Source organism: Fundulus heteroclitus, chromosome 4 (assembly GCF_011125445.2).
Source record: "Fundulus heteroclitus isolate FHET01 chromosome 4, MU-UCD_Fhet_4.1, whole genome shotgun sequence".
In the NCBI taxonomy this organism is placed as follows: domain Eukaryota; kingdom Metazoa; phylum Chordata; class Actinopteri; order Cyprinodontiformes; family Fundulidae; genus Fundulus; species Fundulus heteroclitus.
The window spans coordinates 1,071,077-1,096,252 of record NC_046364.1 but is presented as its reverse complement, the minus strand read 5'-3'; the positions used below and the strand labels follow the sequence as shown (position 1 = coordinate 1,096,252).

Genomic DNA, 25,176 nt, shown 5'->3' with positions numbered 1-25,176 from the left:
ATTAGCTTCAACAAAGGTTAAAAATCCTGAAAATAAATAGAAATTTGGAAAAAAAAGATGAAAAATCGTCTGTAAACACGTTTCCATTTGGATTCAGACTAAATTAAACGTTTAAAAGGCCCCATTGGGGGGGGGGGGGGGGGGGTTGCTCTTAAAGGGACGGCGCAGCTCACTGGAAAACCAATCAGGAAGCTGACGTTAAACAAAGCGCTGCTGCTTTAATTCAGCGTTACTTTATTATTACGCAGCATGAAATAAAGTGAATTTTCTGGGTTTTTCTGACTAACGCTGAGGGAGAATAAAGCTCCTGATGTTACGCCTCATCCTCCTGTCTGTGACGCTGAACATGGTCAGAACCTTCCAGCCCAGAGACAAACAGGGCGGCGGATCTTCAGCAGAACCACGGCGAGAACGCGGCGGCGGCAGAAGGACGCGCTGACGGTCCGCCGGCGGCGCGCAGAGCAGCGACACGAGGAGACGGAGAGTAAAACCTGGCGGTGGGACAGAGAGCATGATCACCAAACTGTACACTTTCTACACGTCCATGATGAAACTTAACGAGTGGATTCTCTTAAAGGAATAGTTCAACTTAAAACTCCTAGTTTTCACCGGACACTCGGCCAGAGAGGACAGGTTCTGGTCCGCAGACCGAGTGGAAGTCCAGAGCGTTGCCTCGGCGCCGCTGCTTCCTGTCCTGCGGCGGCGGCGGCGGCGGCGGCTACGGAAGCTGGGCGGCGTCAGGCGTTCAGCCTCAGCGACTGATCCTCTCTCCTCCTGGAGGAGATATCGATGTCTATGGAGTCCTTCCCCACGATGAGGCGCAGCCGCTTGGCCGGAGGAAGTGGAATGAAGTCGTCCTCGAAGTCGTTGTGGAAGTAGTCGTCGTCTTCATCCTCCTCTTCCTCCTCCTCCTCATCCTCGTCAGACGACGGCTCTGCCAGGACCTTCTGGGCGCGGTGCCCGCCGTTCCTGCTCTCCAGAGCCTGAGCGGCGTCGCCGTTGGCGTGGTGGAGCCGCCGGGCGTCCTCCTCCTTCCTCAGCTGGATCTTCAGCTTGGTGGCGTTGCCGTGGACGACGGGGGCGAAGCCGTTGTTGAGCTTGGCGATGTAGGAGCCGCCCTTGTCCTTGTCGTGGTCCTTGCTGAACTTGATGCTGATTTTGCTGGAGGAGGCGGGGCTTACGGTGGAGGACGCCACGTGGTCGGCCGGCTCGGTGGTCTTGCTGCTGCTGCTGTCCCTCCGCCGGCGGAGCGTCAGCTTGGGGATCCCCGTGCTGTTCTCCAGGATCAGCTGGGCGTCGTAGCGGGTGATGCGCCGCTTCTTCTTGGCCTTGTCCTGCGAGCGGCAGCCGCTCTTGCTCTTGTCCCTGCGCAGCGACTTGTTGCCGCCGTAGTCCCGGTGGCGGTCGGCGAAGCTCAGCAGCACGTTCCCGCCGTCGGAGAAGCCGGCGCCGTGGCCGGGCGCCGCGGGCGAGAACGTCTCGCAGTCCGAGCCTTCGCATTTAATGGTCCGCTCGGCCCGCAGCCGCGCCGGCCGCTTCCGGCTGGAACAGGAGCTTCTCCTGGCGTAGGCGCCGCCCAGCGCCGCCGGCTGCAGCCCGGCGCCGTGCTGGAGGTACTCGTCCATGTCCGCCGGCTCCGTTTTGATGACCACGCCGCCGGGCACCGGGCTCAGCCCGTCCATGGCGCTGGGCTCCAGCTTGGCGCCCCCCGGGGGCTCCGGGGCCTTAATGAGGGTCCGTGCGGACCTGCGAGTTCTGTAGGTGGAGCACCGGCTGCCGGCGGCGCTCGGCGGCGCTGGAAGACTGCCGTTCTCCTTGGCGGCGTGCCGGGTCAGGCAGCCCCTCTGGCCCGGCGGCGCCGGCTCCGAGCCGTCCTTCTCCTTCTTGACGGCGACGCCTTTACACGACGCCGCCTTGGAGTCCCTGAGTCCCAGCTGGGCGGCCTCGCCCCGGGCCGCCGCGCCCCTCCTGCGGCTCCGCAGCGGCAGCTTAGCGGGCGAGGCCTTGGGCTGGGATCGTAGTCTCTTTGGTACCCGGCTGCTGGTTCCACGGGCCGGTTTGGAACATGAGGTAGAAAGGGCTCGGCCCGCAGGCGGTCTGCTCTGAGTCCGGTTCTTATACTTCAGGCCCGACGATGAAGACGATGAAGATGACGTTCTGTTTCTGGCAGCTGCAGCAGAAACAGTGACAGACGAAATATTCTTTATTAACTGTTCTACTGAAACATCACTAGTTCAACTGTTTTTAATCTGTTTAATCTGTTCTTTTTAATGTGGGCTGCACAGTGGGTAGCACTGTTGCCTTTCAGCAAGAAGGTTCTGGGTTCAAATCCAACCCTGGGTCTTTCTGTATGGAGTTTGCATGTTCTCCCTGTGCATGTGTGGGTTCTCTCTGGGTACTCTGGCTTCCTCCCACAGTCCACAAACATGACTGTTAGGTTCAATTGGTCTCTCTCTAAATTCTCCTTAGGTGTGAATGGTTGTTTGTCCTGTTTGTCTCTGTGTGGCCCTGCGACAGACTGGCTACCTGTCCAGGTGAACCCCGCCTCTCACTCAGTGAACGCTGGAGATAGAAACCAGCACCCCCATGACCCCATGAGGGATAAAGCGGGTCAGAAAATGGATGGATGTTTTCTATTTTGTTTCTACATTTTAGTCCTGCTTGCTTGTATTCTGTTTTATTTTCCTATATCTTAAGCATGTAAAGCACTTTTCATTGTCTCTGTACTGAATTGTGCTATAAAAACAAGTCTAAAAAACTATTACATAGAAGATATGGACTATATTAACAGAATAATAAGGACAGATCAGAACAATAGAGAGAAGCAGAGAGTATCTAAAGGTGATGCCATCATCTTGTTCAATGACTGAGTGATGGTTAAAAGCAGAGAACAAGTTTCGTTGTAATGTATGTTTCAATGACAATAAAGATGATTTTACTATTATTACTATATTACTTGACTAGCGGTTCTGGTTCTGGTTCTTACATTGATGTGTTTTTGGCATTTCCTGAGAGTCCACGTCGGTGTGGGAGCCCACAGAGTGGCTGTCTGAGCTCCGGTTTCCTTCTCCGAGTTTCTTCAGCCTGTTGAGCCGCTTGTCCGTCTCCCGCAGTCCGTACTTACTGTTGATGACCGGGACCTCCGCCGGCAGCCCGGCTTTGGATTTGAAAGCACCGGTTCCACGTCTGCAGGGGAGAAAATCATTCAGTTCTCCGGTTTGGGTCAGAACTTTTGGGTCTTCTGTTTTGGAGGAACGTTCAAACATTGAATCCGCCTCCAGATGACGCGCGGCGACATGTCAGCCATGACACGCGGCCCGGCTCACCTTTCACACGTGTAACATTCACAGAACTCGTTGTTCTCCCCAAAGAAGCCGTCGCCGTAGTAACAGGAGATCTCCTCTCCTGGCTCGATGTCCCTCAGCACCTTCACGCAGGCCGTGTCTCGTCCCGTCGACACAAACTGAAAAGGAAAACCCGTTAAAACGGCGTCTGAAGCGTTGGACGCAGCGCTGAGCCTCCAGCAGCCTACCTTGCAGTTCGGCCGGCAGTCTAAGACAGAAGAAGAAGAAGAAGAAGAAGAAGAAGAAGAGAGGTTAGAAGGCATCAGAGTGTGGGGGGGGGGGGGGGGCTGCAGCTCAGGGTGCGTACCGTGATTGATGAAGGCGGCAGGGCCGAGCCACAGCTGGGCGCAGTTCTTCCGCGTGGAGTACATGACGCTGAAGTCGTTCTCGCCGTGTCGCAGCAGCAGGTTCTCCTCGTTCTCCGACAGCTCGGCGATGCAGCCCACCAGGTACTCGATCTTATCGTTTCTTTTCCTGAGGAGGAAGAGCCAGAGAGGAGAGTTAGACCTGAAGCTGAAGTTAATATATTATTCACACATTAACGCTGACAGCGCGTCCTGAGAGTCAAACAGGAGGATAATCTGTGGAACGCTGTGGAGGAGAACCAGGAGAACCAGGAGCAGCAGGAGAACCAGGAGCAGCAGGAGAACCAGGAGCAGCAGGAGAAGCAGGAGCAGCAGGAGAACCAGGAGCAGCAGGAGAAGCAGGAGCAGCAGGAGGGTCTCACCATTCCTTTGTGGCCACAATCTTGGCCCCGTTCTGCTCGGACGAGTAACGGTTACACGGCAGGATCTCGAAGCCGCTGTCGGCTGTGAAGATGCGCAGGTAGACGAACACCTGAGGAGAACATCGGGTTAGAGGACAGACGGCTGCGTCGCAGAGAGCAAACGTGAGAAAGGCAGCCTGAGGAGTTTACGTGCTGCTTGAAGAGCTTCTCCTGAGCCTTGGACTTGTTGAGGAACAGATTTCGGCACCAGTCTCCCGTGGTCAGAGCTTTGTAGGCCTTCTCCATGTTGTCGTGTTTCTTGAAGCGTTCGATGATTTCCTTCAGCTCCTCCTGCCTTCCTTTGATTGGCCGAAACCTGTTGAGAAACGGAGAGCGCCGCGTCAGATGTGACGTCATCTGACAGGAAGCCCGGCGTCGTGCCGCGCGGAGACCGGACGCACCTGGTGTTCATCTTGTGGGTCTGAAAGCCCAGGTAGGGGTCCAGGATGAGGCTGGTGGTCAGGTCGTCGTTCTCACACAGTTCCTTGGCGGTCATCCCTGATGAGGGCACGTAGCGCCGCTCGGCCTCCAGACTGGCCCCATTACACCCTGGAAGAAGCACACAACGCCCGGCGTCAGGCCGCACAGCGCACAACAACACGCGGCTCCACGCGGCTCTGGACTCACTGCGGCTGCACCGGCGGCTCCGCCCGTGGCTCTTGCTGTGGCGCAGCGACGTCCGCTGTGGATGCTGGGAGCGGGTCTGGCTCAGCGGCTGCTCGCTGGTCAACCTGGTCCCGTGTCGTCTGCCATTTAATACCATGTTCTTGGATTCGCCCAGCCACTTCATGCCCACAAGCCCCCCGCTCCAGTTTCATTTAGTCTCTCAGATTAAGGGGTGCTTCTGAGTGGGGAAGACTGGCCTCTGGAGTTAGAAACCTGCAAACAGAACCCAAAGTGAAAAACCCAACAATCTGCAGCCGTTTGACGGGAGTTTGTGGTTCTAACTGGTTCAGATAAACAGCTCTGATGCAAACTTTCACATTTTTTCCTGCTTCTGCAGCAGGAAAAGCAGGACCGTCTGCTAATTTTTGGGACATAATCAAGATCTGAGATCGAGAGCAAAATCTGCTAAAAAAGATAAATTTATCCCAAACTTTAATCTTCTTAAACATTATTTACTTTGCTTCATCGTAGCTTAAAGAATCATTCTGATTTTCATTTCTGAAATTAAACACAATCAAATACCTCAGGAAAAAAGACTAAATTTCAGCCCCTTAGATTAAAGGTTGAGTTTCTGACAGTTTGTGGGTGAGAAATGCTCCTGCAGCGCCGCCCAGTGGTAACCCCAAACACTGCAGCTGACTGATCCAGTCACAGCAGCTCGGCCCTTTAAAGCAGAACTGAGCGACTCCACTGAACATCTGCTCTGAGTTTCTGCTCCAGAACCATCAGCAGCAGATCCAGGAAGCTGTGAGGTGGAACAAGAAAGGATTCCTGGAGTCAGACCGTGACCATTTGGCCTCCAAACCGTGCTATTCTTAAAGCGTTTCTGCAGTGTGGCATGGAGCATTATACTGTTAAAAGAAACTATCAGCATGAAGAAGCCGACTTGGTCAGCTACGAGGTTTAGAATGGTGCTACATGACATCCAGATGAATGCTGGACCCTATGTCACCCAGAAACACATTGTCCAAAGTGTCCTCCTGGTACCATGTCGATTGCTGCAGAACCAGCAGTTCTGTCTCATCACTTTGACCTGCAGCAGATCTGCTGTTTGATCAGAACAACATGGTTCCCTAACATCTCAGTTTCTAACCAACAAAATAACAGTGTAGATCCCGACTACAGCTAGAGTACACAAACATAACTACCAAATACTACCAACTACACTGTTAACAGCTGCTAATATATCACCTCTTTATTGGTATGCGCTGTATCTATCTGTTCACATATATATAGTACAAATATGCGTTATTTAGATGACTAAAGTCGATCTTAAAACCCCACACTTGCTGATGTTTGAGCCCAACTTTGGAAATGAGGACTCTATTGTTTTATTCTTTGGATGACTTTCGCCTCAAAACATAAAAAACATAACTTGAATTGTTCATTCATCAACATACATTAACTTTCAGTGTGAATGAAAACCATTTTTACGTGTATATTTCTGCCAGCTGACGGCTTTGACTTCATTTGTCGGTGGTCGTAATGTTTTGCTGGTTTTAAGTGCTCTCGCAGCGCCCCCAGTGGTAACCCTGGGCACTGCAGCGGCTGTCAGGTGAACAGCCCTCTTCGCTATAATGTACTAATTAAATCCACTGTGTTGTGCTTTACATGCCTGGTTGCTCATCGCTTCCGTCTTTAAAGCTCATATCTGGGGGGAAAGCGGTTTAATCGGCAGCCATGGCTGTGAACGCTTCGTGTTATTAGCCGCCGCGGCTAACGCTAGCAGCAAACAAACAGCATTCCGATCAGGATAATGAGGCTGTGGGAACCCGGAAGGCCACGCCGACGGCTCAGGCCGACTCTTGTTGACATGCCGTGCTGGTTTCGAACAAGCAACCGTCACAACCACGGCCAGAAACGTAAACCCGGGGGCCGTCTAGCCGCACCGGCGTGACAGCACAACAGAGCAGCCGGAGCGTCGGAACCAGCCCCGTAGCTGCCCGCTGAGCATCCCGGCAGCTAACGCTCCCCAAACACACCCGGTTCCGGCTCAATACGCCGATTTAAAGAGCCGTTAAAGATAACGTAACGCCCGCACTCTGCTAGCTGTAGCATCGACGGGATGCTAAGCGAGCTTCGGCGACATATCTCCCCATTTTCAAACAATAAAGATATTTTTTTAATCCAGACTGGAAGCTGGGCTCTTGTGGGGGTTATTAACCGAACTAAAGCGGAGCTTTGTCCCGGCGGAGATCGGCTGCTCCAGGACACCGACTCACTGCTTTAGCTCCGGCTGCTCCGTTAGCGTTAGCTCCACGGGCTAATTGTCTTCCTTCTGGAGGGGTTAACGGCAGCCCGCAGCCGAGGGGAGCGAGCCTCCAGCGGCCACAAGTGGCAGCGAGAGTCCCGGAACGATTATTCCTCACGGTACCTGCTAGCTGGGAGCTTTCCACGCGTTTAAATGTCCACGACACGCAGAATACTCACAATATCATCGGTTGAAAAAACAATCCTGGAACGAAACAACCGTCTTCATCCAAATCCGTCACGACATCCGAGACAAAAATATCACAGCAAACACATTATTGTTTTTTTTTTTCCTTTGGAAATTAACATTAAAATTCAAGATGGCGGCCTGGCACAGGCGAGAGGGAGCCGCATCACAGCCCTCCGACACAAAATAGTTCCCTGAAATACGCCAGCAGTTGAGTCTGATCAACAGCGATACCAGACGCTGGGCGTGAATTGCCACTAGAAAACTCTGGGAGTGGACACCGTGGATCTTTTTCTCAGCCATATAACAGGCAAAATAAATATGTTTTTAATGTGAGTGCCTTATTTTCTCAGTCGGACGCACACAAAAGTAGAGCTGCATAAACAAACATCTTTACGCTCCAGAGTCCAGAGGTGGTGAGAAGGTTCGGTTCTCATAGGAGAGCCGCTGCCGAACCCAACCAGAACAAAGTTCGATCCAGAAACAGTTACATCCTGTTTTACAGCAGCACAAAGCCGCTGATAAGGCGGCGCTGCGGCTCTGTTACATTAGATTGCTTTATTTCATAACTAATCCATTGTAATTTATTAAACAGGCTACATGTAGCTTATTGTATTTTAATTTACTTCACTTTGCTACTTCATCTTTATTTATTTTAGTATGTTTTAACTTTTATCCAATGTATTTTGATGATACGTTTTTATTTAGGTATTTTGTATTATATGTAATTTATTATAAATTAACCTCAGTATTAATTTCTTTTTATGTAATCCATTCGCTGCAACTTCAATATGCTATCTTTTTTTTTGGGGGAATATTTTTAATTTAGATTAGAAATATCCTTTATTGTTTTTTATTGCTTACCAGCAGCAAATCGACAGACAAGCTGAAGCATGCAGAATCACATAAGGGTAAAAATATTGTATTGTACACATTTAATTTGGATTACTGTGTTTCATTTAATGATTTTGTCATAGAGCGCTGGAGATAGGCACCAGCAACCCCCGCGACCCCATGAGGGATTAAGCGGGTCAGAAAATGGATGGATGGATTTTGTCATATATTGCTTAATTCTGTAATAACACAATTAATTGTGTATTTAATTTATAATGTTCTTTTTTGGGGGCTTTTCCCTTCCAACGGTCACCACAGTCAGTCATCTGTCTATCTATCTATATTCTGCCTCTTCTTCTCTCACATCAGATATCTTCATGCCCTCTTTACCTCCATCCATAAATCTCCTCTATAGACCTCCTGCCTGGCAGCTCCAGACTCAGCATCCTTCTACTGATGTCCTCACCATCCCTCCTCTGGACATGTCCACATCATCTCAGTCTGGCTTCTCTGGCTTCATCTCCAGAACATCTAACCTGAGCTGTGCCTCTGATCGACTCATTCCTGATCCTCTCCATCCTCGTTCCTCCCAAAGAGAACCTCAACATCTTCGTCTCTGCTACCTCCTGTCTCTTCCTCAGTGCTTCCTGTCTCTAAACCCAACAAGCGGTTTATTTCTGCTCCATGTAACCTCGCGGCTCCACCTGGGTCCCTCTAATTCACACGTGTTCTGTCTGGCTACGGCTAACCTTCATCGCTCTAGATGTTCCTCCCCCTGTTCCCCGCTCTCATCGTATATCACAATGTCATCTGCAAACATCATAGTCCACGCAGAGTTATTTCCATCCTCTTTGCAAACTCTACCACCACCTGTCCTTCTGCATTCCTGTTCTAGATATCATCACTTCCTCGTCACCTTTGTTCCCGGCTCCAGCATTGAAATCTGCACCAATCCCCACTTTCTCACCTCAGGACATATTCTGCATCACTTCGTTTAACTCACTCCAGAGTTTCTCCTTCTCCTGTGAGCAGCGGCGTCGCATGATGAATTAAGTGGGGCACAAAATCAGATCAGAATCAGATATACTTTAATAATCCCAGAGGGAAAAACTCAACACCTGTTAGCACCAACTAACTTTTCTGTTATGCATTTATCTATTAAATCAAACAGATACGTTAACATAAACCAACACACTAGAAATGTCATTTTATATGAGCTAAATGTAATTTATTTTTCATACATAAAATTACAAATGAAGGCCCCCTAATAATGCTAATTTATTGAACAGAAAATATTCACATCAATCCTTCAGAGAGCTAGCAAGGTCCACCAACACTTGATTAATATTTGCTTTTAGTTTACATTTTGCTGTTTTTTTTAAATTTTGTTTAAAATGTTCCTACATTTTATTCCAACTGTTTTTTTACTTACTTGTTTCTGTTTTTATTTTCCAGTATTTTAATCATGTGAATCACTTTGCATTGTCCTTGTACTAAAATATTCTTTACAAATAAATCTGCCGTAACTAGATAGTCTCACACTATCCATCAGAACGTAAACGTAAAGTCTGCATTTCCAGCGTTCTGATTGGACGATCAGAGCATGGGGCCGTAGGATTTGTGCCCCACGTCTGTCTACTGAGAACGTACTGAGCATGCTCACTGAGATTCCAGATGTTTAAACAAAAGTTGTTGGACCGCCGCGATATCAAGACGCCTGAGGAGGATTTAGTTACTGAGCTGTTAGTTTTCTGGCAGACTTAGATATATAGACACAGATGTTTATAACATAATTTCATTGGTAAGGGAATTTGTCATTTTTACAATATTATTCTATAAAGAACGATCATATCCCACTGACTATTATGAACACAGAGCTCCACAGCGACATCTGGTGGCCACACACGCAGCGACGCCACAGCCTGTGATAAACATTGAACATCAAACCTTCCATTACTTGAGAGACATGAGTTGTGAATTGGTGCTATAGAAATAAACTTGTTTTCTTTTACTATACTACATTCAATAAACTCAAACCAAACTAAAGTGAAATGATATTTACATGAAACCGTGAATTTCATTTAAAGGCCTCCTTCCACTTTGGTCTGTTTCCACTTTGGTCTGTTGGCAGCAGCCACCAAAACACAATTGTTCAAAAAATGTAAATAGAGTTTGGTTAAAAAGTATCTTATCATAACTCCTACAGTTTTTATTCTGTAAAAATCTAAGATTTTCCAGGAGGAGGAAGCGAGCAGCTAATCAGACCTCTATCATCTTAAAAGTATGGAAATCGCAAACATTTTTAATCACCTTCTGAGGAAACGTCTTAATGAACAATTAATCTGTTATCATGCTTGCATTTTGTGTTATTAACCAACATAATTCCAGTTTTGGGTGCTCCTTACACTGCTTTTGTTTTGGGCTGGTTCAATCCAGATCTTTTAGCTAAATTTTAGCCCCGGTCACCCTTAAAGCCCTTTATATGAACAGAAGTCCGATTCAAATCCAGAGAAAATAATGAAATGCCAATTAGTGAAATATGTCAACAAGGAAACCAGCATCTCGCTTTGAATCTAATCTAACTACAGCAGCCTTGGCCGTAATGAGCAAACATGAGAGGAACACCCTTTTCACCAGGACTAAACCTCCAGCAGCAGCAAAGCAGGGTGAGCAGCCTTCTGCTGTGATCCAGGGCTGAAAGGACACAAAGGAGAAAACTAACAAGTATGGAAGCACTTAACCAGGAGTTCTTTCTATGAAAAGAAAACTCACAGTTACTGGCAGCAATGTTTGCAAACACAATTCTCTAGTTATGAAACATGTGAAAGTGAAACCACCCTCCCGTTGCAGTGACGAGCTCTGACCTGTTGTTCCGCCTGCAGATAAAGCTCCTGCAGTTCTGCAGAGTCCAGGAACCTTCACATTATCCAGGAGTGCTGTCTAGAACGGGAGGCAGAACCCTGAACTCTGTGGGCGCTGATGTTACGCAGCGTGGCGTGTTTTCAGCGTGTGGGCTGTATCCTGCGTGAGTTTGCAGCTGCCATGGAAACCCCCTAAATACCTTGTCCCCTGACAGACCCCTGACCTTCTCCTCTCTGAGACGATGCTGAAAGCTGAGCTCACAAAAATCATAATTGAACGTTATAATGAATTTAGTCTGGGATATCAAGAAGCATTAGAAAAAGATAAATATCACAGGAATCTTCACATTATTTCTGCTTTATGAACTTTTATATTCTCTGTATTTTAGTTCAGTTTTTGTATATTTTATTTAATATATTTTTTTTAATATATCAATCCTACTTCGTATTTTACTTAATTTTGTTGCACATTTTTTGCATTCAGTTAAACGTTTTACTTCAGAATATTCTATTTGAAATATTTTATCATTACTTTTATTTATTTTTAATTCATGGATTTGATTTAATTAAAATTTAACAACCTATCTTAATGTGTTTGATTTTGTTTGATCACATTATGATCTACTTTGAATGTATTCTGATGTCAATTTTTTTCATCTCGGTATTTTTATTTGATATAATTTAGTGATTTTTTTAACTGAATTTGTTAAAAAATTTTTTACCTTCTTAATTAATTTTTTATTAATCCCAACTCCAACTTTTCTTATCTTAGGATATTTTTTATTTAACTGGGTTAACCTTAATTTACTTTAATTACATTGAAATATATTTGGATTTAGCTATCAGTATTAATTGTATGTTTTTGTTTGTATTATTTTATTTAAGTATTTTTTGTTTTGTTTTGTTCTATAGTCGTTCAATTTACATGTATCCTAACACTGCAAATTAACTAAAACATATTTTTAATTTACTGTATTATAATTCAAAAGAATTCAGTTTAATTAAATGTTATTTGAGTACATTTCTGGTTCCTATGTAGGTACACGTTTTCAATTCGCAGCAATATAAAACATTTATTTCAGTGTATTTACATTTAATTGAATTAAAATAAGTTTTATTTGAGCTTATTTTGCTTTACGTATATCTTGCCTTAAGATACTTTTAAATTTATTTTGTATCATTAATTTATTTTTACACATTTACACAGTAATTAAACTGTAATTGTGTAATTTGTTTCTAAAACATCCAGATCTGATTTTTTTCTCCTCTCCTTCCGGAAATACGTCACGCATACGTCAGCGGTCGAAGTTGAATCTTGACGCAGGCGGGCTCGTGGTGGTCGTGAGATTCGCGGGAAACGTCTAAAAACAAACGTGCGGCGCCGGCTCGGCTTCCCTTTGATCCGCACGCGGCCGCCGACGGTTGAAGAGCGGCGGGTTCCGCGCGCGCTGGTAGGAAACGGCCTCGCGGGGAGGAAGCAATGGCGGAGCGGCCAGAGGACCTGAACCTGCCCAACGCGGTGATCACCCGCATCATCAAGGAGGCGGTGAGTGGGAGCCGGGCAGCGGGGGGAGGAGGGCAGGCGTCCCGCAGGTCGGGCCCGGTCCTAGCCGCCTGCTGACGGGACGGACGGCAGGTCGGTTCCGAACCGATACCGCTGCCTCCGCTTTGGAGCCCAGATGTATGAAACGGCCCGGTTCTGGTCACCCGTGGTCCAGGATGGGTTCCGTCTTTATAGAACCTTCACAGAACCAGCGGCGGTAGATTCTGAGCGTCAACTGGACCTGGTTCCGGCTGATTGGACTCATGTATGAGATCAGTGGCTGTTTTAACACGTCTACTCGTCTTTAGGGGAACCAAACACGGTTCTCTTAAAGCAAAGCTTTGATGGTGGCTGTTGAATGAATGAATAAATAATCATTCTAACATATTCTCAGGATGTTTATGTCATCTATTCATCACCTACTGCTTACCTGAGATCGGGTCGAAGGGGCTACGGGTTCTGGAGGGAACCCCAGACATCCTGCTCCTCATCCTCCTGCTCATTCTGGGTTCCCAGGTGTTCCCAGGCCTGATGGGACAAATAGTCCCTCCAGGAAGTTCTGGTTCTCCTCCCGGTGGGACGTACCTGGAACCCTCCACAAGGAGGCGCCCTTTCTATGCAGAGAAGCAGCAGCTCTACTTTCAGCTCCTCCTCCTCCTCTCTGAGGCCGAGCCCAGCCTCCCTCCTGTCATTCCAGCTGCTTGTATCCAGGATCTCGTTCTCCTGGTTCTGATCCAGACCTCAGGACCAGTAAATCAAGAGCTTTGCTTCTTGGCCCACCACAGACCGGATCAGCGCCAGCATCACCGCAGAGGAAGCCCCGATCCGATTGGCCAGCTCTCACTCCATCCTAGCCGGCGCCAGGGTTCTAGATTCTCTCGAGGGTCCCAGATTCTCTTGAGGGTTCTTCAGTTAAAGAACCGGTTTTTTTTTTTTCAATCTTGTGTGATTCTGTGCCTGAAAGCGTCTCTTCCAGTAAATGTTTCATCCTCAGACGTCTGAGCTCCACCTCTCTGTAATTCGGTGCCGTGATTGGCTAAAATCAACCTCTGGTAGGCGGGCACTAGGTGGCGCATCGCCCAATCAGCTCAGAGCGTTCTGCTGAATGTCCCTCCTTCCCCCAAACGGATTCGATAGAACCAGAACCAGGTTGATAGAACTAGAGTGCTGCACATGACCAGTCTGGCTGGCCAGGTTAAATTAAAGGTGCATTGCACCAAGTTTCAGAGTTTTTGCACAAGTCTGCCCCCTCTGGCGACAAGTTGAAATGACACCAGCGTTGTGCACATGCATGGGAGAAGAGGAGGAGCACCTGCTGGTGCGACTGCACGGCTCTTTTGTTTAGAGGCGTGATGTGATCTGAGGTCAGAAAGTGATAAATACTGAAGTTAGCCGTGTTCTCTCGCTAAAGCATCGATTACAGCGGAGATTCGACCGAGCAGCAGGTGAACGGGAGCGAGCAGTGCATCACGCCCACGGATCTCCCAGAGGATTCAGCCCAAATCACTCATGAACCGACTAACCCAGACTAACCCAGCCTATACAGGCAACCACAGTAAATAGAGAATAACTCATTCTACACGTCGGGTTAATTGTAAGGGCGTGTATGGGAAAGAAAAATACTAATAAATACCTTTAAACCTGCACAGTGCACCTTTAAACTTGGCTTAAATAGCCGCTTTTAATGAAGGATCTTTACTGTCCAAATGTGACCCGATGAGGATTTATACAGACCTGCTAAGGAGAACCAGTAGCCTCTTTAATTCACGTTAAAAACCCAGTTTTTAATTGTCCTGGTTCTTGTTTTAGAGGTTTATCCTCCAAACCGGTTCTGGAAGACGTTAACATGAATAAAAAGTCTTCTTCCTGCTGCGGTCAGGATCCAGTAGTTGGGTCATGTGACTGGTCAGGATCCAGTAGTTGGGTCATGTGACTGGTCAGGATCCAGTAGTTGGGTCATGTGACGGTCAGGATCCAGTAATTGGGTCATGTGACGGGTCAGGATCCAGTAGTCGGGTCATGTGACGGTCAGGATCCAATAGTAGGGTCAGGATCCAGTAGTTGGGTCAGGATCCAGTAGTTGGGTCATGTGACTGGTCAGGATCCAGTAGTTGGGTCATGTGACGGGTCAGGATCCAATAGTCGGGTCATATGACGGGTCAGGATCCAGTAGTTGGGTCAGGATCCAGTAGTTGGGTCATGTGACAGGTCAGGATCCAGTAGTTGGGTCATGTGATGGGTCAGGATCCAGTAGTTGGGTCATGTGACGGTCAGGATCCAGTAGTTGGGTCATGTGACGGGTCAGGATCCAATAGTCGGGTCATATGACGGGTCAGGATCCAGTAGTCGGGTCATGTGACGGTCAGGATCCAATAGTAGGGTCAGGATCCAGTAGTTGGGTCAGGATCCAGTAGTTGGGTCATGTGACGGGTCAGGATCCAGTAGTTGGGTCATGTGACGGGTCAGGATCCAGTAGTTGGGTCATGTGACGGTTCAGGATCCAGTAGTTGGGTCAGGTGACGGGTCAGGATCCAGTAGTTGGGTCATGTGACGGGTCAGGATCCAGTAGTTGGGTCATGTGACGGGTCAGGATCCAGTAGTTGGGTCATGTGACGGGTCAGGATCCAGTAGTTGGGTTATGTGACGGGTCAGGATCCAGTAGTTGGGTCATGTGACGGGTCAGGATCCAGTAGTTGGGTCATGTGACGGGTCAGGATCCAGTAATTGGGTCAGGATCCAGTAGTTGGGTCATGTGATAGTCAGGATCCAGTAGTTGGGTCATGTGACGGGTCAGGATCCAGTAGTTGGATCATGTGACGGGTCAGGATCCAGTAGTTGGGTCATGTGACGGTCAGGATCCAGCAGGTGGAGCTCAGGGCGGGTTCTCTCCGCTGAGCGGCGCTCCGATACGTCTGAATGTTTCCTGCTGAGTCGGCGTGGAAAGAGCAGCTGACTGCAGCTCGTTTGCTGAGGAGCTGCAGCCGGATAACTCCCCCGCACCGTTTGTTCCAACAGCTCCCAGACGGGGTGAACGTGTCCAAAGAGGCCCGGCGGGCCATCTCCCAGGCGGCCAGCGTCTTTGTGCTGTACGCCACCTCCTGGTGAGAGTCGCCCAACACTTCCTAACAGGTTTCTAACAGGCTGGTGGAGCTGGACCTGCTCAGAATGAACGTTTCTCTCCTGGTTTCAGTGCCAACAACTTTGCCATGAAGGCCAAAAGGAAAACTCTGAACGCAGGAGACGTTCTAGCAGCGATGGAGGAGATGGAGTTTGAGCGCTTCCTGGAGCCCCTGAGAGAAGCCCTGGAAGGTAAGGAGAACCCGAGCAGGTGTTCTCAGCCCAGAACCGCAAAACCGGAACTAAAAAGAAATAGTGTTCTTGAAATGACCAGGTAAATAAAATTATCTGCCAATGGAACGAGGGTTTTACCCCTAAAATAAGATAATTAGATATACTGAACCTGAAATAAGATGATAGAGATGAATTGTTCCTATTATAAGTGCAAAAATCTTATTCTATTGTCAGATCATCTAATTTAGCGACTCAACTCAAGGACAAATGCACTTATTAACAGAAATGTCTGATTTTTAGTGCGGATATAACAGCGTGCATAGACGGGCCAGGCAGGCGGTCTGCCGATCATTTATAAATATATAAATGAGCTGAAGTCACCCGGCATGCTGCTCAGTCATGAATGACAGCAAAGCAGCAGGTTTATAAGTGAAGCAGCGACTCGTTAGAGAAACAGACTGAAAATATAAAGTCTGATTGTACCTGTTTAGTTTTACAGTGTTTATTATATCAGACGGCGCCGTTCAGCTGCTGCTTTGGGCTCAGCTTCAGCCAAACGATCCTCTGATGACGTGAATCAGGAAGTCTGCCTCCACCCAGTCAGGATCTTACACGGAAACACGCGCTGACTGATCTTATTTGGTTCCAGTCGCCACTATTATACCTAAAAATACTGATTTTAGCACTTCGTGGTTCTTATCGTCGACTAAACAAAGTCGCGTCGCATTTTCACTTCACACAACGTTCATTCTGTACGTCATGTTGACCGTTAAAGGTTAATTTGTGCGTCCATCAGGACCACCACCCTGAACATACAGCCAGGGATAAGATGTGATGGGTTACAGCGGCCTAGTCAAAGTCTAGACCTAAATCCAACTGAGAATCTGTGGCCAGACCTGAAAGTGGATGTTCTCCATCCAGTCAGAGCTAGAGATGTTTTACGAAGAAGCACGTCAGCAGCAGCAGGTTCTCCAACGCAGAGGTTCTGTTAGCATAAATGTCCAAACCCGTCCCGTCAAATGTGTGCGTCTGTCATACGGCTTTAAGTTCTCACAGCCTGTTCTCTCCAGCATGACGCGCTCAGGATGTCTGACCGGTGAGGAACCAGCACAGATCTGACCGTGTTGGTTTGTCTCCTCAGTTTACAAGAAGGACCAGAAGGGAAGGAAGGAGGTGAGCGAGCAGAAGCGCAAAGACAAGGAGAAGAAGACCGACTCTGAGAACGACAAGAGCAGAGAGGAAGAGGAGGAAGAGGAGGAGCAGCAGCGCATGGAGGAGGAGCCTGAGGAGGAACCTGAAGAGGAGGAGGAGGAGGTGGTGGAGAACTGAGAAGGTCCAGCGGGCTCCTTCTGACCCGACAAAGCTTCGTGGTCCAGATCCGTTCCATCCTCTACAAACACCAAACCTTCAGCTGAACGTGTTCAGGATCTGGAGACGTTTCTTCGTCTCTTTATGCTCAGATTTCACTAAATGGCAGAAATTAAACTTTTGTTCTGTTTGCGTTTCTGTCAGAATGAAACGGTCATTATCTCCAGAGCGGAGAGGTTCTGGTGTTCTTCATGCAGGTCAGAATAGCCGCGGTTCCCAGACCGGACGTTCTTCGTCGGTTTGGACTTTTGTAGATTTGTTTACGACTGAAATCTTTCAATAAAGTTTTTGTATGAAAGTGAAGGAAGGCTCCTGGTTTTTCCTGAAGTCCAGCAGGAGAAGAAACTCGCTGCAGGTCCGGTTGAAGCTGCAGGAAGGAGGTCCAACAGAACCTGCTGCACAAAGGCCTCCGTAGGACCAGGGGCAGTGCTAGCCACCTGGGGGCCCTGAGCACAAATGCTGCCTGGGGCCCCCATGAAGAAATGAATACAGGACTATTCATTTCTCTTTATTTCTTAAATAACTTCACTATTATTTTGAAAACGGTTGCAAATAAGTAAAATGAGAAATAAAAATCCTGAAAATAATTTTGTATTATTGGTGCATTGCCCATGCACCAGGTGTCCTCCACTGGCCGTGTGGCAGGTTTCATCAGTTTTTATCTTTTTTTTTTTTTTTTTTGTACGGTGACCATGAGAGCCAGAAAGGCATCTTTTAAATAAAATGTACAATAAATTTAAAACAATCGGGCTGTTTGAGCAGAACTTTTCATAAGCGTCCTATGACACTTTTCAGCTGACCCTGCAGCCAATCAGAATCGAGTATTCCCTCATGTCATGTTGTAAGGGAAAATGTCCAACAAGGTGTTCATCAGACATTAATGGACAATGAGGAGATTTGAACCGGTTGCTTTCACAAATCCCGTTTATTTCTGATAATGGACACCATCCTGTTTATACAATGGTCACTTATGAAAGAAATATGACACTCACCGGCCACTTCATTAGGTACACCTGTCCAGCTGCTCGTTAATGCAAATCTCAGCCAATCACATGGCAGCTACTCTGCATTTAGTCATGTAGGTCTGGTCGAGACAGGCGGCGGCAGTTAAAACCAAACTGCTGATTTACTGGGATTTCCACCCACAACCATCTCCAGGGTTTAAACAATGGTCTGACAAAGAGAATATCCAGTGAGCGGCCAAATGCCTTGTTGATGTCAGAACGGCCAGACTGGAAGGCAGCAGTAATTAAATTAACCACTCGTTCCAACCAAGGTCTGCAGGAGAACATCTCTGAAGGTACAGCAGGTGGAACCTTGAGGCGGATGGGCTTCAGCAGCAGAAGACCACACCGGGCACCACTGCTGTCAGCCAAGAACAGGAAACTGAGGCTATAAATCACACAGGATCACCAAAACTGGACAATAGAAGATTGGAAAACGTTTCCTGGTCTGATGAGTCTCCATTTCTGCTGCAACGTTCAGATGTTAGGGTCAGAATCTGGCATCAACATGAAAGCACGGATCCATCCTGCCTGGTATCAACGGTTCAGGCTGCAGGTGGAGGTTTTCTAGGCCCACTTTGGGCCCCTTAGTACCGACTGAGCAAACGCCACAGCCTACCTGAGTATTGCTGATCATGTCCATCCCTTTATGAATAGTGAATCTTCTGATGGCTACCAGCAGGATAACATGTTATAAAGCAGGAATCTTCTCAGTCTGGTTTATTGAACAGTTCACTGAACTCAGACGGCCTCCGGTCACCAGAGCAGCTTTGGGATTCAGTGAACAGGAGATTCTCATCATAGATGTGCAGCTAACAGATCTGCAGCTTCTGGTGATGCCATCGTGTCAATATGGACCAAACTCTGAGGAATGGTTCCACCTTGTTGAATCTACACTACAAAGGATTAAAGAGTTCTGCAGGCAACAGGGGGTCCAACCCGGTACCAGCAAGGTGTTCCTAATAAAGTGGCCGGTGTGTAAATTAATTTCATTTTTATATTAGTAAAAATTGCACGTTTTCCACCAGAAGCGCATGAGAACTAATGTCGCGTTGCCAGGTCACCAGTCAGAATCAACCGTCCGAGTCTGCGCAGTGATACCGAACAGTCAGGCCATCTGACCGGAACTACTTTTATAGGTGACCTCAAACGCTTCTCAACGGGTTCCCTGCAGCCAATCAGAAGCGAGTATTCATCCGGGCAGCGGTATAAACGTTTGAGCTCCCAAGGAGGGAAATTAACATTTTAAGATGATAAAGTAGAATCGGGGCCATGAGCGGAGAAGTTAACGTGAAACAGAACCAGAACCGATCCCAGAAATCTGCTAAAATGTGACTTTTATCTGGTTTAGTTTGAAAAGAATGCCTGAACAGTGATGGAAAGATAAGTTTTCCTGTGGAAAATTCACTAAAGATCCCCCAAAGTTTGCAGAACTACTCTAGATTAGACTTATTTTTCTAAATCATTAATTAGGGCAGATCACTGGTTAAACAAGGGATCGTGCATTTTTCCATTTGTTCAGTAAGTTTAGGGTTTTAGTGACAAACCGCACATGAAATGCTTTTTCTACTTTTCCTACATCGTTATTTTTTTAAAACCTCTCTTCATTCATGACTTCATTAAAGCGTCACCTGCTGGCTCAGCCTAAAAATGTTTTTTTTAATGGGGGGGGCCTTAATTCTTAGGTTCATGGTCATCAGAAGTGAAGAACCTAAAGTTTAGTGGAAGGAGGAAATGTGGGAATAGAGCTAATTATCAGTTAATTGGAGCCGAGCATCTTCTCCACGTTCCTCCAGGTTCTCCTGCAGCTTCTGGGTCAGAACCTTCAGTGGGCCTTGTGTTCACCAACCTTTAGAACCGACAGAACCCACCAGGCTCTGACTCAGCATCAACTTAGAAACAACGCAGACATTTTAAAGATGCTGGTTTTAATGAAGCAGAACCCAAACTGGTTCCTAAGGCTGGAGCAGATCTTCTTACTGACTCTGGAGATAAAAACCTGCAGCTTTCAGGTTCTGCTCAGAACCTCCCGGCCCACGGAGGTTCTGTTAAAGGTTCTGTAAAGGACTGACACGGACCAGCGGCTCAGTTCACAAACTTTATTCTGCTTCACTCTGACGGACACTCCACCTTCCCGCTGTTGATGTCATCGATGACATCATGAGGGGCGCGGCCATCGATGGTGCAGCCCACGGACTGGGCCGTCCCCAGAATCTCCTTGATGGTTCCTGAGGAGGAGCAGAACAGAACGTGAGTCCAGCAGAACCGGACCAGGCAGCAGAACCCGGCGAGGCGTTACACGTGTTCCGGGCTTTTCGGCACAGAGCGGCTCATGGAGACGGGCCGCCCTGTTTCCTAAAGCCGGGTCGCTCTGAGCCTCCACTGGACTGGACCGGACCATGAGGACGGACCGCTCAGTGGCGGGAGGCTGGTTCTGGAGGGCGGTTCTGGGGCCCGGCTCACCTGAGAGCTCCCTGGCGATGGAGCGGGGCCGCATGGCGCGGGCGATGCCGACGATCTCGTCGAAGGTGACGCTGCCGCTGTGTTTGACTGGAAGAGGAGAACCGAGATTAGAACCCGCTCCGGAACCGGACCTCAACCGGGCCGCACCGGCAGACACTTACTGTTCTTGACCTTCTTCCGGTCCCGAGGAGGCTCCTTCAGAGCCTTGATGATCAGGGCCGACGCAGACGGAACCACCTCGATCTGCACAGAAAGCGGACCAGAACCTCATCAGAACATATGTTGGTTCTACACACCATTCAGTCAGGTTCTGTAGAACCCGGTTAGAGATCCAGATCTCTGGATCTTTATCTAAACAGTATCAGGTAAAACTTCAGAACCGGCCCAGCTTCTGACCCGAGACAGACGGAGTGATTCAGACTTTTAAAGGAACCGGCAGCAAGTTCTGAATGTTCTGATCCGAATGACTCGACACGTGTGAGAGAAACAATCTGCTGCAAACTTTAACGCCTCGCAGCAGAACCAGGACTCTGCTGCTCCGTTTGGATCAAGAACCGCTCATGTGACCCGACAGCAGTTTAACGTGATCAGAACCACATCGACCTGATGAACCGGACCCAGAGGGACTGGGTTTAGCTACGCTGCTTTGTTTTACCAAAGATGAGGTTCTGGAGTAAAACCCAGAACCTGGCAGGGCTCTCCAACAAGTTCTGGGTCTCTTCTAGAACTGGACCAGTGAGGCTTTTCCGGGCCGACCCAGAGTTCTGCTACCGAGACCCGATCCAGGTAAAACTCTCCCAGACCAGGTCCGGTATCTGAACTCAGCCGCCCTACAGAAGAACCTCACGGTCCACAGCTACCTCCCTGGGCCCGGTTCTGGAGCAGCCGGTGGTCCACGTACCGCAGCCTGCCGGTTCTGGATGGTCAGCTTCACCGTGATCCTCAGGCCCTTCCAGTCTCCGGTGGCCTTGGCGATGTCGTCACCAACTTTCTTTGGAGACTGAAGAAGAAGAAAATACAGGTCAGGATAACAGAACCGGGTCAGGATAAAAGAACCGGGTCACATCAGGCAATTAGTGTTCCGGGCTTTTCGGCACAGAGCGGCTCATGGAGACGGGCCGCCCTGTTTCCTAAAGCCGGGTCGCTCTGAGCCTCCACTGGACTGGACCGGACCATGGAGACGGACGGCTCAGTGGCGGGAGGCTGGTTCTGACCGCAGAGTTCTGATACTCACCAGACCCAGAGGTCCGATCTTGGGGGCCAGGGCCGAGGTGGCGCCGACCTCTCCTCCCGTGCATCTCATGAACACTGGAAGACAAGAACCCAACAGAACCGAGTTAATCTCATTAGATTAAAAGTTCTGATCACCAGGGAGGAAACCCGGCTGCAGACCCAGGAAGTGGACCGGTCCGTTAGCGCTCGGAACCGGCTGCCAGCGCTACACTAGATTCAGATTTTACCATCGTCACATTTTTATCCTAATAAATGTGGAATCAGGATAAAAATCTGAGTTTTAGCCATAAACCAACATCTTTGACACAACGGTTCTGATCCGGTGCTGCTAACGCCGGGAACCCACCCAGCCTCAGCGCTGATTCCATTTGCTCCAATTTTTAAAAGTTATGAATTTCACCAGAAGCAGTGCATCGTTTTCACCGCAGCACGATATTTAGTCTTAAGCTGGAAAATTAAACATAACTAGTCATTAGTTACTATTCTGCAAAAGCCCAAAACTGAAATATTAAATGCTGCATTTCTTTTTAACGTTTGATTAAAAAAAATTGCACAAAACATTTGACCATCAGAACCACTAGAGCCTCTGGACATTCATAGCCTTATAGCAAACATAACCCACACTAATATGTTAATAAATGCCATAACATAAACTTTAGATGATCCCTATTGGGTACTGGTTCCTAGAAGGTGGATCTCTGGTTTTACATTATAAGACAAAAATTAAATCTGACCTTTAGCGTGCTGATCCAAGTAATAAACTTAAAGGAGTTTCCCTCATTTTTCTATATTATTACAGGTTAACCAAAAAGCAGCTGTTCACACGGTAAAATATATTAACTTGAACAATTTATGATCAAATCAGCCAATAATTACAGGCTAGTTTATACTAATAACTATTAAACGCTAAATCATCTAAAGGTGTTAACACATTAATATGAACCTTACACATGTTTAACAGCCAAGAAAGCCTTTAAACACATTAAATTAGAAGAAACCAGGTTAAACACCTGAAGCTGATTCATGTGCTGCAGTGACATCACGGCTAACTTAGCAGAAAGCTAAACGTTTCTGGCTCCTCTTCAGAACTTTTAATGTGAAGCTTAAAGCCAATAACTCCAGTTAAAATGCGCAGGACCAACTCCTAACTGTGCGGTGATATTTATTAAATCCATAACAGACCCACGTGAGTCTGAATCTAGCTAATAAATGTAACTGAGCTTTGACGCAAGCTAGCTTTAGCATTAGCTAGCTTTGGCTTTAGCTAGACCGTATCCACGCACGTGTTAAGGCCTTTTCTCCGGCTCTTCTCTGTAATTTAACCTCTCTGCAGCCAAACATCCACCCAAACACACTCAGCATCACATAAAAACACACAGCCATTCTCTGGGTGTCCCGAGTCCGGTTTCGGTCAATCTTTACCGTTTTCTGCGCTCGGCCCGCGGGCCACCAGGAGCGGAGGGAGCCGGCTAACAGCGGCTCCATTTCGGCGTTTATTACCCAGAAAACATACCGATTTTTATCTCGTTGGGGTCGAATTTGGGCGGCATGTTGCTGTGGTGGAGGTTGAGCTCAGTTCAGCTTGGTTGGTGAGGGTGTCGGATGAACCCGGCTTCGGGACGACCGATTACTGTTGCACCTTCACCGCTACAGGGACAAAGAAAGGCCGAGCGGGCCGCCGCGGAGGGATTTATAGCACCGCCAAATATCGCGAGACTTTCAGCCACAGTGAAGAAGCTGATGACCCAACCCCCTTTTCTTCATCTTTACCCTTTCATGTATTTTACACATTAGTCAAAACAGGAATAAGTTTGGAAAACCTTGGAAATATAAGAACATATTTGTGTTTCTAAACATTTTTACTACTCCTGTTCTTCTGCTTTTGCTTTATGTTGCATTTAAATATTCTAGATCACCAAACTAGTTAAATATTAGATTAAATGAGTAAATACTAAATGCATTTTCCAGTGATATTGTTCAAGGTTTCGATTGACGGCTGGATGGACAGATTTTGTTGTTTTAAAACACAAATTGACTGAAATAAAATAATATTTTAGAGCCAAAAACGTGATCTCAGTCTGGGTTCTTACAACTATGGAGCACATAAACATCTGAATCTCTTAGGGAACAGGAGACCTAACAGAGTAATTCATGTGCTTCATGTCTCTATATCAATATTAATGAGGAGTAACTGCATGTTCACATCTTACACTAAAGCAGATCCACCTGTTAGAGCTGCAGCCTGTGCAGAAACCAAAGAGTGTGAACACCAAGCTGTGAAATATAGAAGCAACAGCAGCCCAAGGGCTGTGCTGTGTTTTACAGGATGTTTATGTAAGGCTGGGTTTACTGGCTGCTGATTGGCCGTCAGTTTGTGATGTGTGCACCTGTTTGATGAACTGAGGGCTGTGCGTGGGTGCTGAGAGGATGAGCCAGGTAATGGACCCGAGGCTCGCTGCATCGGTTCTGGGTCAGCTCTGCAGGTCTGTGTCATCAGCACACGAGCTGCGAGCTGGAGCCGTGTTTTTACTGTTCCAGTCCTGCAGGACGTTTTGAGTCAGAGCCGCTCTACAGGAATAGCTACAGAACAGAAGAGGGAGTAAGTGGGTGAGAAGCAGAGATCATCGCTGCCGGCCTGTTTAATATGCATGATGAAAATGTGTGAGGATGGTCAGAATCTCACAACTCCTACTCCAAAACGACGGCTTTGTTTGCGTTTTCAGAAATCCTTCACATTTACAGGAAATATCACATCTGAATAATCTCTTTGATGGGAGGTCTTTGAGCAGGGCACAAAGCTGATTTTAAGGTTACGTAACCTTTCTATGTTTGAGTGTTTGTGAAGTTTTCCATCCAGGAAAAGCTCAGCGTTAAGCCTTTGATTTGTTATCTATTCAGAAAAAAAATGCAGATAAAAATCAGACGGACGGGTGGAGAAATCCGTCGCCACACAAGGCGTCCTGCTGTTTTCATCTGCTCATCACTCTGAACAGAGAGCTGCAGATCTGTGACGGACAGCAGGGACAGACGTGGTTCTGAATAACTCGGCCGCTGCTCATTTTTAGCATCTGACCTCGAGGGAAGGAGCCAGTTTGCTGCCTGCAAACTGGTTCAACACAAAATCATGACGTGTGAAGCAGAGCAGTTTGTGTTTTTCCAATGTTCTTGGTGCCATGCGCTCCTATCCACGGTTCCTGAGGTAGACAACAGGCCTTCACTGACACTTCATGGAGCTCATGGACTTTTACACAAGTTCATCCGTTGCCTCACAGCAGACCCATTTAGAGCGTTTGCTGCTGAAAAGCTGATTCTTAAGTGACCAAAGCTCACAGGTGCAGTTAAAGTCCCAGCACAGTTTAACACATT

The 25,176-nt window shown here is 47.6% G+C and overlaps 3 protein-coding genes, 1 long non-coding RNA gene and 2 other non-coding genes across 10 annotated transcripts; 2 read left to right on the top strand and 4 right to left on the bottom strand.

Annotated features, from left to right (window-relative positions):
* Positions 1-705: 705 nt before the first annotated feature.
* On the bottom strand, positions 706-7,407 carry kmt5b (lysine methyltransferase 5B). 2 transcript variants are annotated; one of them, XM_012880703.3, is made up of 10 exons: positions 7,207-7,407; positions 4,738-4,989; positions 4,512-4,659; positions 4,261-4,426; positions 4,072-4,181; positions 3,652-3,818; positions 3,533-3,552; positions 3,327-3,463; positions 2,987-3,186; positions 706-2,170 (listed from the first exon to the last, which is right to left on the bottom strand). In XM_012880703.3, exons 2-10 carry the CDS (start codon positions 4,898-4,900, stop codon positions 738-740), a joined length of 2,544 nt encoding a protein of 847 aa, XP_012736157.2. In that variant the 5' UTR covers positions 4,901-4,989; positions 7,207-7,407; the 3' UTR covers positions 706-737. The 2 variants fall into 2 exon arrangements, with proteins under 2 accessions (XP_012736157.2, XP_012736158.2); XM_012880704.3 differs by lacking the exon at positions 7,207-7,407 and adding an exon at positions 6,999-7,145.
* A 4,789-nt stretch (positions 7,408-12,196) lies between these two features.
* pole3 (polymerase (DNA directed), epsilon 3 (p17 subunit)) lies at positions 12,197-17,413 on the top strand. Its single transcript, XM_036135813.1, has 4 exons — positions 12,197-12,454; positions 15,467-15,552; positions 15,642-15,760; positions 16,884-17,413. Exons 1-4 carry the CDS (start codon positions 12,389-12,391, stop codon positions 17,069-17,071), a joined length of 459 nt encoding a protein of 152 aa, XP_035991706.1. The 5' UTR covers positions 12,197-12,388; the 3' UTR covers positions 17,072-17,413.
* On the top strand, positions 14,330-15,458 carry LOC118562854. 3 transcript variants are annotated; one of them, XR_004930836.1, is made up of 4 exons: positions 14,330-14,478; positions 14,660-14,720; positions 14,831-15,129; positions 15,211-15,458. It is a non-coding gene; the product is annotated as an uncharacterized LOC118562854 (long non-coding RNA). The 3 variants fall into 3 exon arrangements; XR_004930835.1 differs by having other exon boundaries at positions 14,831-15,160; XR_004930834.1 differs by lacking the exon at positions 15,211-15,458 and having other exon boundaries at positions 14,831-15,201.
* Positions 17,414-20,199: 2,786 nt separating the features above from the next.
* On the bottom strand, positions 20,200-23,487 carry rpl12 (ribosomal protein L12). Of its 2 annotated transcripts, none has more exons than XM_012854725.3 (6): positions 23,324-23,487; positions 21,812-21,885; positions 21,479-21,577; positions 20,739-20,820; positions 20,578-20,664; positions 20,200-20,342 (listed from the first exon to the last, which is right to left on the bottom strand). In XM_012854725.3, exons 1-6 carry the CDS (start codon positions 23,358-23,360, stop codon positions 20,224-20,226), a joined length of 498 nt encoding a protein of 165 aa, XP_012710179.2. In that variant the 5' UTR covers positions 23,361-23,487; the 3' UTR covers positions 20,200-20,223. The 2 variants fall into 2 exon arrangements, with proteins under 2 accessions (XP_012710179.2, XP_021167501.2); XM_021311826.2 differs by having other exon boundaries at positions 23,233-23,356.
* On the bottom strand, positions 20,414-20,539 carry LOC118563010. Its single transcript, XR_004930960.1, has one exon. It is a non-coding gene; the product is annotated as a small nucleolar RNA SNORA65 (small nucleolar RNA).
* Positions 21,652-21,777, bottom strand: LOC118563012. Its single transcript, XR_004930962.1, has one exon. It is a non-coding gene; the product is annotated as a small nucleolar RNA SNORA65 (small nucleolar RNA).
* Positions 23,488-25,176: the final 1,689 nt, after the last annotated feature.

Bases quoted from the DNA above. Each gene is read 5' to 3' on its own strand.
- kmt5b (XM_012880703.3), bottom strand. From the start codon at position 4,900: ATGAAGTGGCTGGGCGAATCCAAGAACATGGTATTAAATGGCAGACGA. The intron at 4,660-4,737 runs GTGAGTCCAGAG...TGCTTCTTCCAG, and splicing joins GAGCCGCCGGTGCAGCCGCA to GGTGTAATGGGGCCAGTCTG. The intron at 3,553-3,651 runs GTACGCACCCTG...CTTCTGTCTTAG, and splicing joins TGCCGCCTTCATCAATCACG to ACTGCCGGCCGAACTGCAAG.
- pole3 (XM_036135813.1), top strand. From the start codon at position 12,389: ATGGCGGAGCGGCCAGAGGACCTGAACCTGCCCAACGCGGTGATCACC. The intron at 12,455-15,466 runs GTGAGTGGGAGC...TTGTTCCAACAG, and splicing joins CCCGCATCATCAAGGAGGCG to CTCCCAGACGGGGTGAACGT. The intron at 15,553-15,641 runs GTGAGAGTCGCC...TCCTGGTTTCAG, and splicing joins GTGCTGTACGCCACCTCCTG to TGCCAACAACTTTGCCATGA.
- rpl12 (XM_012854725.3), bottom strand. From the start codon at position 23,360: ATGCCGCCCAAATTCGACCCCAACGAGATAAAAATCG. The intron at 20,821-21,478 runs GTACGTGGACCA...CTTTCTGTGCAG, and splicing joins TCCAGAACCGGCAGGCTGCG to ATCGAGGTGGTTCCGTCTGC. The intron at 20,665-20,738 runs GTAAGTGTCTGC...CTCCTCTTCCAG, and splicing joins CCGGAAGAAGGTCAAGAACA to TCAAACACAGCGGCAGCGTC.